Genomic DNA, 11,461 nt, shown 5'->3' on the forward strand with positions numbered 1-11,461 from the left:
AATTCTGGGTCTTGCATGTGGGTTACAACAATGATACAGCCTTGAAGCAGAGTGGCTGGAAAGCTGCCCAGCAGTAAAGGACCGAGGTGCATTGGTTGACAGCCATCAGGACATGAACCAGCAGTGTGCCCAGGTGGCCAAGAAGGCCAAAGCATCCTGGCCTGTATCAGCAATAGTGTGACCAGCAGCCGTAGGGAATTGATTATCCCCTTGTACTTGTCACTGCTGAGGCTGCACCTCAAATATTGTGTTCATTTTTGGGCCCCTCAATATGAGAAGGATATTGAGCTTCTGAAGCATGTCCAGAGAAGAGCTACAAAGATGTTGAAGAGCCTGGAGAACAAGCCTTATGAGGAGCAACTGAGGGAACTGGGATTGTTTATCCTGGACAAAAGGAGGCTGAGAGGAGACCTTATTGCTGTCTGTAACTACCTGAACAGAGGCTGGAGTGAGGTGGAGGTTGGTCTCTTCACCCTGGTATCAGGTGACAGAAAAAGAGGAAATGGATTTAAATTGCACCAGCAGAGTTTTAGTTTGGATATTAGGAATAATGTCTTTACTAAAAGAGTGGTCAGGCATTGGAATAGGCTGTCCTACAAATGCATCTGGTACTAGCTAAGTGATACATTTTGCATTTCAATATCTACAAGGCTGATGACATTGCTAGCATGCAAAATTTTCTATTCTGTATCTTAGTTTCCTTGTTATGGACTACCAGAAATATATTTTAATGAATCCTTCATTCCTCTGGCAAGTGTGAGGTGCCAATGGGCTTTAGCCATTCCCTATATGTATGAAAAATCACTCAGAAATGGATTTGATTTTCTTCCCTGAAGCCCGATTTTTCTCAGTCAGAATAGATAAGGAGTAGTATCCAGGTCTCCACTGGAAAATTTCAAACATCATTTCTTGCAAATACCAGCCTCCTCATTTCTCGTTTGAAGGTTTGGTTTTGTACATTCAGTTCTATTGTGATTAATTAATGTATTCTCCAGTTTTTATCAGGCCAAAGAAAATTTTAAAAAAGAAATGAAGATTGAAGGATTTCTGTACAGTGACTTATCTGTACTAGCTTCTGATATCCCATATTTTCCACCAGAGGAAGAGGAGGAAAATTTGGAAGATGGAATTCACCTGGTTGTCTGTGTCCATGGATTGGATGGTAAGACCAAGAGGAATTTTTGTTGTAAACAAAAAAAGGGGCAGATGTTCAGCAGGTGGGAGAGTCTAAGGAAAGCATTTGTCTTAGATAAGTATTTAGTTCTTATTATGTTATTCAGTCCATTGAAATGGATACTGCAACTTTTTTTTTTTGCTGTAGTTTAAACAAAGAAACCAAAGGACATCAGAATCATGTAAAGGAGGAGTACATTACACTAACTATTTTTGTCTTTCCACAGATGTTTGGTGGTTTTGCAGTATGTCTCCAGAGTGAAAACAGTATTTGAATCCAATACTGTTATGGGGTAGATAGTAGGCTGCTTTAAAAAGTGTAAAAATGGAAATCATTATTCGTGGCAGAGGATGCATGGCTTGGATTTTGTTACACATATGCTTTCTAAGCAGACAACAGATATGTTAAACTTAAAATTCTTGATAAATTATCGGTATTAATGAAAGAGGTGTAGATACTAATCTTGAAATTACAAAGGAGAAGTAGAGACTGAAATCTCAGGCATTCTTAGAAAGGTGGAAAACAAACACTTGCTGTCTTGAGCAAGAACCATTTGTCATTCAATATCTCAGTGGAAATAATGTCCTACTCACAAGGTAGGGTAGTCTTTAAAAAAACAAACAAACAAGCAAACAAAACCCAAATAAACAAAACCAACAACAACACACCAAAAAATCAAATCAAACCAATCCAAAACAAAATAACAACAAAACAAAGCACCAACCCCAAGCATTTCAGAGTTCCAACCTTCCTAGTATGGAACAAAGCATCTCACAAAATATTAAGATCCTGACAACATTTCAGCTCCATCTCTAGTTGTGTATGCACAGAAGCAGACTCCTCTACAGCTGAAGGTACAGCCAGAAGAGCCCTTGGCACGTGTTTCAGTGCATGATCCTATGTGTGGTGAGATGTCTTAGTAGCACTTAGCAAAAGCTCTCTGATGTCAAGGTTTACAGGAAGCTGAATGCATTAAACTGACTCTCTATTAATTATTTTTTATGTTGAATTGCATCTCATAAAATATCATTTATTTCTAGGTAACAGTGCAGATCTGCGACTGGTGAAGACTTTTATAGAACTGGGACTCCCTGGTGGAAAACTGGACTTCCTAATGTCTGAAAGAAATCAGGTAACACAAAGTTAATTTTTGTCTTCCTCTAGGTCTGCTACAAGCTATTGACATGTTGAAATAGGACCTTCAAGCAATGCCTTTTCAGTAGTTGAATGAAGCAAAAGCACTGGGGAATCCTGGAAATGTTATGTAACGCCTACGGTACAGACCTGGTCTTGTCCCTATTTAATTTCATAGGATGTTCAAAGCAATCAGAAAAGATTCCTGGCTTTAAAAATCAAAGGCAGTGACATCAGCACATATAGCAGAAGAAAATAATTCAATTTGTCAGTTTGCAAACTTAGCATCCAGGTGCCTGTGTCTGTTAAATGTGAGGCAACACAGCACTGATATAAAGCAGCAGTTTTGGTGATGTTAAATTCTCTGGAGGATGTGGAATATCCAGCAGGTGCCATCAGCTTCCTCTGCTGCATTAGCCTTTGTTTCTTCTTTTGCTGTGTTTGAGAGATTTGTCTCCTTGAATGATAAAGAAATGTCTTCCAGAAAAAAAATGCATTATTTGTCTGGCCAGGGAAACAGCAATTAATTCTGTGCTTTGCTCTGCAATGAACCCATATTTACATGCAGAGGTCCAACTTTATGCACCAGGTTTCCAGTGCCTAGTCAGAAATATTATTCTGATTTATGAGCAGTTGAAAATCTTGAATAGAAATTTTCCAACCTTCTTTGTTCAACAGCTTTTATATTTTGAAATGTCCAGTTGGTGTTAGTCTGTGAACTTGCACTTTCCAGTGCATGTCTCTTAGCAGCAAACCTGCATGGTGAACATAAGCAATATGAAAATAATGAGGACATCACTTCAGACTGGCATCAAAACCTCTTCTCTTGTTTTCAGAGAGTGAAATATCTGGCATCATCTCTATTTAATGTTATTCAGAGCCCATGATGGGAACTTCTGTTACATTTTGGGAAGGTGAGGAAGTTCCCATGGCACTGGAAATGATACCTGCATGCTGAAAAACATATCAAACTTTTTTTTCCCCTGATCTGAGAGCCACAGTCAAAATGTCCCAAGAAATCAGTCATTTACCTGAAGTTTGCCTTATAGAGGAAAACGTAACTCACTTTTTTTAAGCATTCATTTGTGATATGTTTGACAAACTCAATCAGTCTGAGATGATACTTAAGTATGGAGGTATAACAAGGTGAAATATGATGCCTGATGTGTTTTGTTTATAATTAATGTTCAGGCTGATATTATTCCACTTTTAAACAACCTGAAAGATTTGAGATAATGAGCCTAGAAGGAAATCATCAATTAGCAATGCAGACAAAACAAACAGGAAGATGGTTAGTGGACTGTTTATAGTTTATGAAAGCATTTATTATAAGGCTGTACTGCAAAGTGAATATGCTCATGTTTTCCATTGCAAGAGCTGCAATTAGCAGGATGAGTTGTGTCACAAAAGCATTAATTACTGATATGTCTGCTCTGAATAGCTGTTCCAACATTTGATGATTGTTTTTGTGGCATCTCATTAGTTATGAATTTGATTTAGAGTCATGTTGGATTGCCAAATGACATGGTTGTGAACAAGATGTGCCTGCAATTGTATAGACCGGACAACGTATTATTGCTTTTATTGTATCATAACTGGCAGTACAATTTTTTTGTTCTTTCTACTACTCATTTTCTTACTGATAACTGTAGAGTAACAAACACAAAGTATTTAATTAAGATGGTCAAATAATTTTGTGATATGTCCTTAATATCAGGATAATGCATCTGTTAGTGTATAATGCTGTAAACCACTTTTTCCCAGCAACCTGCTAAATACTATATGCCAAAAGCTTTTCTTCTATATGCAATGTGGTATCCAGAGTGTCTGACCATTAGCAGTTCTCACCAGTGTCAAGTCATGCTCTTTGAAGATCAGACATGACTCTAGAATCACTCAGCCTAATGTTGTTAATGTTACTATTAGTAAGCTGTAGGTCTGGGTTTATCCCATCATGACACATGCTAAAGTTAGAGACATGGTTAGTAGAGACAGAGCAGCAACCACAGGAAGTAATTTAATCTCTTTAAAGTATAAATTGGCTTCTGGAGTTTCTTATTTCTATGTCTTATGAAATATAAAGTTATTCTAGGACTAACTTGAAATCTCAGACTGTGTTCTTGAAGCTAAAAGACACAGTATAGAATCAGAGAGACCCTGTGACAAAAATTTTTACCTTGCCTTACCCACGAAGTCACTGAAGACAATGAATTTCTACATGGACTTTAACGATTGCTGTATGACCAAGAGTGATCCATGGTATTGTTGATGTTGATAATATGAGAGTTAAAAAAAACCAAAACTTGTCTTGAGTAAGTTTCAATATATTCTGGAAGCTATTTGCTACTAAATTATAAGTAAAACTTCATGACTGTTTTCAGACCAGAATTTCAGTTTTTAGATGATATGGAGATTGAGAAAAATCCCCTCCTCTCTCTACTTGAGCATGTATTAACAAAATTGGACTGATTGTTACACTTCTACTTGCATTTTACTTAAAAAATAACATCAGTCTGCCAGAAGTGCAACATATTGTAATTCATCAGATCGTTCAATTTTTCACCAGACTGATACTTTCGCTGATTTTGATACAATGACTGACCGTTTATTGGATGAAATTATTCAGCATATCCAGTTGTACAACCTCTCCATATCCCGAATAAGGTAAGTATTCTGATAGTCAATTGTCTGTAACTGTTTGAGTTATATGAACAACATTCAGTGAAATTAGCTCTTCCAAATCTGCCCCGTGTCAAAAGTCATTGAATCACTAAGATTGTTTTTTACATTATTGTAGATGGAAGAGTATCTACTAGGCTGAAAAGTATGTGAAATGGTAACTAAAGGATCTTACTTGAAGCCCTGACAGATTCCCTTCAAGAGCAATTAGTGCTACCCTTATGTTTAATTTAAATGAAACACCAATTTAGGGTTTTTTGGAGACTTTTTGCTTGTTTGTTTGGTTTGGTTTGTTGTTAATATATTTCTTTCTTTCCCAATAGTTTTATTGGACATTCCCTCGGTAATGTCATCATCAGATCTGTACTAACTCGGCCCAGGTTTCGCTATTACCTCAACAAGTTACACACCTTCCTGTCCCTCTCTGGGCCTCACCTGGGAACCCTTTACAACAACAGTACTTTGGTTAGTACAGGTAAGAGTTGACCAGAAAGCCATGACTAACTGCAGTCCATGGCATGAGAGAGGAGGTAGCAATGAATGCTAAAATGACTTGTACATTACATTTGCGGAAGATACTTGCTAAAGACTTTGAAGGTACAAAGTAAAAAAATGCAATTCAGTATCTGCTACAACATCCAGCACAATGCTCCCTGGAGAACCCAAGGATGTGAAGCAGTCAGAGATGACCTTCCTTGCCCTGCAGTCTTCCACTTCTTTCTATACAGCCAGTAAAAAGAGGCATCTCCAAGGCTGAAGAAGTGTCCAACTCCAAGGAACTTAGAGTTCTATAAGAATGGAATGTCCCATAGTTCATCTTTCCTGAGTGTTTATGACACCATGGCATAGAACTGCAGAATAGTATGAATGGAAAGGAACTTTTAAAAGCTATCTAGTCCAATCCCTTCTTCAATGAGCAAGGCCATCTTTAACTAGATCAGGTTACTCAGAGTCCTGTCCAACCTGACCTTGAATGTTTCCAAGGATAGGGCTTCTACCACCTTTCTGAGCACCATGTGCCAGTTTTTCACCACCCACATTGTAACAACTTTCTTCCTCATATCTAGTCAAAATCTGCTAGTGAGCTCCTTATATTTTTCTGCCTGTTGATTAGCAATATCAGAGGAAGCAAAGACACATTGAGTTACAGCACTACCCCAACTATAGGCATCTCTTTAATCCTTTGGGCTGACAAACAGCAAACAGGATTAAAATGTGCATCCATTTTCATTACAGGTCTATGGCTCATGCAGAAGCTGAAAAAGTCAGGGTCACTTTTGCAACTGACCTTCAGGGACAATGCAGATCTGCGCAAGTGTTTCCTTTATCAGCTTAGCCAAAAAACAGGTGAGTGGGGCTTGATATGGCTGTGTAAATATCAAGTGCTATTCCAAAGCACTGTGTTGGATTACTTTGTACTCCAAGGAGTAAAGGCATTTCCATTTTGTTAATAATCTTTCATTAATCTCTGTCTAAAGTCTAATGCCTGTTTAGTGCATGCATTTTTTCTGTATCAGTTATCAGTTCATATATTTGCCAAACAGCACCAAGTAAGACTTCAATGCTGTAGTAAACATTCACCTGAGTTTCTGAAAGCAAGAGATACCACTCTTGACAGGCCACTGATGCTTAATTTGTGCTACTACATGAAAACTTTGGTTCTTTTTTTTTTTTTTTCTAGTTATGTTTTTAAGTTTAACATCTTTTGTTTCTAGGAAATATGAAAGGCAAATTTTATTCATGTCTGGGGTGACACCTTTGTACTTCAGAGAGACATATGGACTCACACTGGAAAAAACAATGTCTAAATATTGTCTAAATAGAGATATTTTTACCTCTTCCTTTACCCATCATGAAAAAAAAAAAAAAAACAACGAAAAAAACCCTGGTTTTTGTTAAGAAAAGAAGGCAACCAAGCAAACATTTGCTGTTCAAGCAAATGTTTTCTTTTAAGAGTTATTTTTAATAATGTGTGTGAGCAGACTGGTGCTAATTATACACTCGCAAGGTCACTATTTGCATTTCATTTCTTTTATCAAACTTTAGTACCTTGCTATGTTGAGTATTATTTCTTAACTCTGACAGTGATGTTTTATAATTTTCTGAACAAACTACATGACATAATTAATGATGGAAACCTGCTGTATCTTGCCATTGTTTGGATTTCCTTATTTGAATTTTGATTCTCTAGCTCTCATTTCTGTGGAGTACAATTGATGTCTGCTCTACTACTGTTATGTTTGAATCAAATTGGGTCTACATAGGAAGCTCACATTGTAACTTCCCAAGCAAAGGATTCTCCAGTTTGTGTTGTCAGTTAAAGCAGTTCATTGACAGACTGGAGATCTAACAAGCTACAAATGAAGATGCTGTCCCTGCAAAACCAAAAGCAGAGCCAGAAATTCCAGTGTGAAGCGTTGTCTGTAAAGTCAGAATCATCCAGGCCCAGAATTGAACATAAGAGCTGACATACTGAGGCTAAATAGAGGTGTCCCTGCTCTAGCACCCTGCTCCCAAAAGGTATTTGAATGAAACTACAGAGGGCAAAATACCTGAAGCAGTGTTGTGCTTACTTTTTCCAGATAACTCTTCAAGCCTCCAGTAATTTTCAACTTTGTTCTCAAAGTGGGCATCCATGCTTTTTTTCAATATCTTTTTCCCTTGGGCTTGTCTAGAAAGAAAAAAAATGAGCATTGTTCCCTCTTGAATATCTTCACATAAGATTTTAGATATGGTAACACTCACTGTTACTTCTTTTATATCTCTCCTCAAACTGAAGTCACAAACTCAGTTGATTTGATTGCACAAGAAGAAAATGCTAGACCTCTTCATCTAGGCTTATTAAAAGTGGCCAGTAGGACTCTTCTTTGTGATGATGATGGTCAGCTTTTATATGAAAATCTAAAAACAGCCTTGGTTTTGTGACCTTTTCCCTTAAGTAGGAATGATGAAGGGAGGAAAAGATGAAAGTCAAATCAACAGTGTGACGTGTGATGGAGGGCACAAGAAACTACAGTCAGGGCACACATGGGGAGTCTGTTTCCACAGTCTAGCAGCGACCCATTACCTCCAGGGAAGAGGGAGGATTCCTGGTTTCCAGTCCATGTACTAGCAATGTGCATTTATCAAGGGACTGCTGAATACAGTGACTGGATCCCAAGGCTCCCTCAACACTGATGTAGTAGTGTGGTATCATAGTGAAGCCAGTTCCTCTTCTGCTTCCTCTCGTTTTTGTTTGAAAATTGCACAAATTTGTCATGTAATCTCTAGTGGAGGATCAGTATTCCAAAACCACTCATTGATCATAGTGGAGCTCTACATGCATAAATATTTGCAAGATTAGAGTTTTAACCAAACCCTTTTTTTGAACAGAGAATTCTGACATACAATTAAGCTGTATGAGTGTTAGCAAGTACCAAATAGTTAACAGAAGCATCAGAAATGGGTTTAAGTTATCATTAATCTTTATAAGTTTGTGTTGCATGTTTTAATTACTATCTATTTTGCACTGTGGATTTTCAAAATTTGTGAACATGAAGCAGTCATGCTGACACTGTATTTTCATCACTATGCATCACTGTAATAAATATATTTAATACATTTGCCACAGGTCTTCAGTACTTTAAAAATGTTGTGTTAGTGGCCTCACCTCAAGACAGATATGTACCCTTTCATTCAGCAAGAATAGAGATGTGTAAAAATGCACTTAAGGACAGACACACAGGTATGTTTAAAATCCTTTCTATATTTACAAAGCTGTTGAGGAATTGTGTTTTTTGTGTAGCTGAGGTCATTGCATTAGAAGAGTTTTTCATCAGCATGATGAAAACTCAGATGTTTATTTGATTAGGAATAAAGTGTTTTCTTTCCACAGAAAATTACTGAAATCAATAAAAGAAGCTTTTCAAGAAGCATTTTGTCTGACAAAACCAAATTTCAATCAAGCCATAATCAAAGGTTTCTTGTTGCTTCTTCCCCTTCTCTCTAATTTATGGGTTTTAAAGTAATGATAATATAACTAGCTCTTGACAATATTTTCCTAGAGTCTACTGATTTACTAGTATTGTCGTACCTTTGTTTCACATAATGGAATTTCTCTCAGTACATCCAAAATCAGGTTTTTTTCCCTTTGTTTTCAATAGTGCTTGGATGATTGCCAGACAATTTAAGGGACAGAACTGAAGTCATGTGGGTTTGTAATGAAATCTGTAAAACACATGAGGATTCATGCCATGATAGCTTAGACCTCCTGTGAACTCAGACTGCATATTTCTCCAAGTGCTGCCTTTGTTATTAGTAGTCTCCCTCCTTTATAAAATGCTTCATGGCTTTTTTGATACTGTTTCAAAAAATAATGTTCAGTGTCATTTCATACCCATTTCACCTGTGTGATTACCTAGAAATGGAGGCATTGTTTTGGAAGTAGAAAGAGACACGCAGGTCCAATTATCACCATAATAATCACATCTCATAGCTCTTTCTGTCTTACCTCAGACAGGAATTAGAAGGTAATTTACTAACGTTCTATTCCAGTGGTTGTTTCCCAGGGAGATGTTTCACCTAGCAGGGTTCTGTTCTCAAGGTACACCATTTATGAGTACAAGTTTCCTGAGCCATTATTCTTGATGTATAAACTCCTCAACTGTCTGCATAATGTCCTTCCAGCATTAGATTTCCCTGAGAATCCTAAATGGGCCTTTATGTCTTACCAGACCATTTTGCATTTGAATGCACAGGCAGTGTGAATCCAAACCTCTTCCCCTGAAGGAAACAGGAGTGCTTCCTTCCACCAAATTACATGCTAAGAAGTGTCCCACTCTTCATGATAGCAGCTTCAGCAGACTTCTTCAGAAGGCCGGTGCCTCCATTAGATCCACATCCTGGCATTTATCAGATCTTTTAAATGGACTGCTATTGCTTGTATTTTGACTTACTTCCATTTTCCTTCTCATTGTGACTGTAGTTAAATGATACTGGAAGGAAAGAGAAGACCTGGCAACTTTGGTGTGTAAACATGACATCTAAACTCTTTTGCAGGTCCTGTTTATGCGGAAATGATTAACAACTTGCTCCAGCCTTTGATTGGGGCAAAGGACTGCACTTTGATCAGACACAACGTATTCCATGCTCTGCCTAACACCGCCAACACATTGATAGGTCGAGCTGCCCACATTGCCGTGCTGGATTCTGAACTTTTCTTGGAGAAGTTTTTCCTTGTGGCAGGACTCAACTACTTCAAATAGTGCCTGAAGTATGGGGCAACAGAGGCAAAACTTTTCATTGAATGGAGGACAATTCCTCAGCCAAAAGAGTGCAGTCTTAGAAATGAGGTCAGGTGGGACTTTCAAACTCCATCTTCATTTCTGTTTCAGAGAATAAAGTGCTATGAATTTAAGGCATTCAAGCTTCCAAATATTGGTGCTTTTGGAAGAAATAAAAATTCCTCTTTGCTGTCCTTGTTCTTTGTCCATATAAAGATATTGGCCACTTCTGAAGTACAGAATCAGAATAATCAGGCTAATTCTCTAAATGTGATTTGACTGGTATGATTCCCATTTCTCCTGAATATTAACCCAGGAACTTGGCTGTCCTTAATTTAATGCTTATTTACATATTAACAAAGATATACATTTGTAGCACTTTTGGGATAGTTAACACAAGAAGAAACAAGTATATATGAACTCAGGTTAAAAACTTATTTGTGATGAACTGAGAGGTCTGAAAAACATCTACAAAAGTTTTGATGTTTCCATTTCTTGAAAGAAAATATTTGTATGGTTATTATTGGTAATAATATGGAAGTGCATTCAAATACAGGAAAGTAGTGAAATGTTTACCACAGAATGAAGAAATCTTGATATTTCTCTTTTATAAAGTAAAAAAAAAAAAAAGTATATATATTTAAAGTTGGGAAGAATTTTGTTCAATTAGAAGCTGCCAAACCAAAAGGAGTTTAATGGATTACTTGTAAAGCGTCAGTGGCATCTGTTAATATTCCTTTTGTTTACATTTATAGGAGATCATTATCATGCTTATTATAACCTTAAAGGTGCAACTTTTAATTTTACATTTGTGTCTAAGTACATTTATTTTCCCACCCTCTTGTCTGTTTTTTATTTGTTTGTTTGTTTATTTATTTATTTATTGCTCTGATATGAAACTCAAAATCTAGCCAGTACCAGTCCTAAAAAATAAAAAACAAGACCAAAAAGCAGCTGAAATATGAAGTAGCTGAAATATAAAGTGGTAAGGATTGTGGAAAACTTTATCTCTCTCACAATATTCTATGTATGCTTTACTAATGTCCATTTGAAGCGCTATATACAGTCCTAATTGTTGTATGGTTGCAGATAGTTAAAATGTTTAAAACAAAGATGTATTTCAAATTGTTTTTAAGCGTTGGGAAAATAACTCATTTTTCACTTTTTTAGCCTTTTTATTTTTTTTTTCAATTTTCATTAAGATTTTTATCAC

The 11,461-nt window shown here is 36.9% G+C and overlaps 1 protein-coding gene across 1 annotated transcript in view; it reads left to right on the forward strand.

The window, feature by feature from the left end:
* Window positions 1–11,154, forward strand: part of FAM135B (family with sequence similarity 135 member B) — a 172,999-nt gene extending 161,845 nt beyond the window's left edge. The window contains exons 14-20 of the mRNA XM_054167407.1: window positions 996–1,162; window positions 2,215–2,306; window positions 4,875–4,972; window positions 5,311–5,462; window positions 6,224–6,334; window positions 8,598–8,711; window positions 10,025–11,154. Of these exons, the coding sequence (XP_054023382.1) occupies window positions 996–1,162; window positions 2,215–2,306; window positions 4,875–4,972; window positions 5,311–5,462; window positions 6,224–6,334; window positions 8,598–8,711; window positions 10,025–10,230 (940 nt within the window). The 3' untranslated portion in view covers window positions 10,231–11,154. The remainder of the gene's footprint in view (window positions 1–995; window positions 1,163–2,214; window positions 2,307–4,874; window positions 4,973–5,310; window positions 5,463–6,223; window positions 6,335–8,597; window positions 8,712–10,024) is intronic.
* The last annotated feature ends 307 nt before the right edge of the window (window positions 11,155–11,461 follow it).

Source organism: Dryobates pubescens, chromosome 14 (genome assembly GCF_014839835.1).
Source record: "Dryobates pubescens isolate bDryPub1 chromosome 14, bDryPub1.pri, whole genome shotgun sequence".
In the NCBI taxonomy this organism is placed as follows: Eukaryota; Metazoa; Chordata; class Aves; order Piciformes; family Picidae; genus Dryobates; species Dryobates pubescens.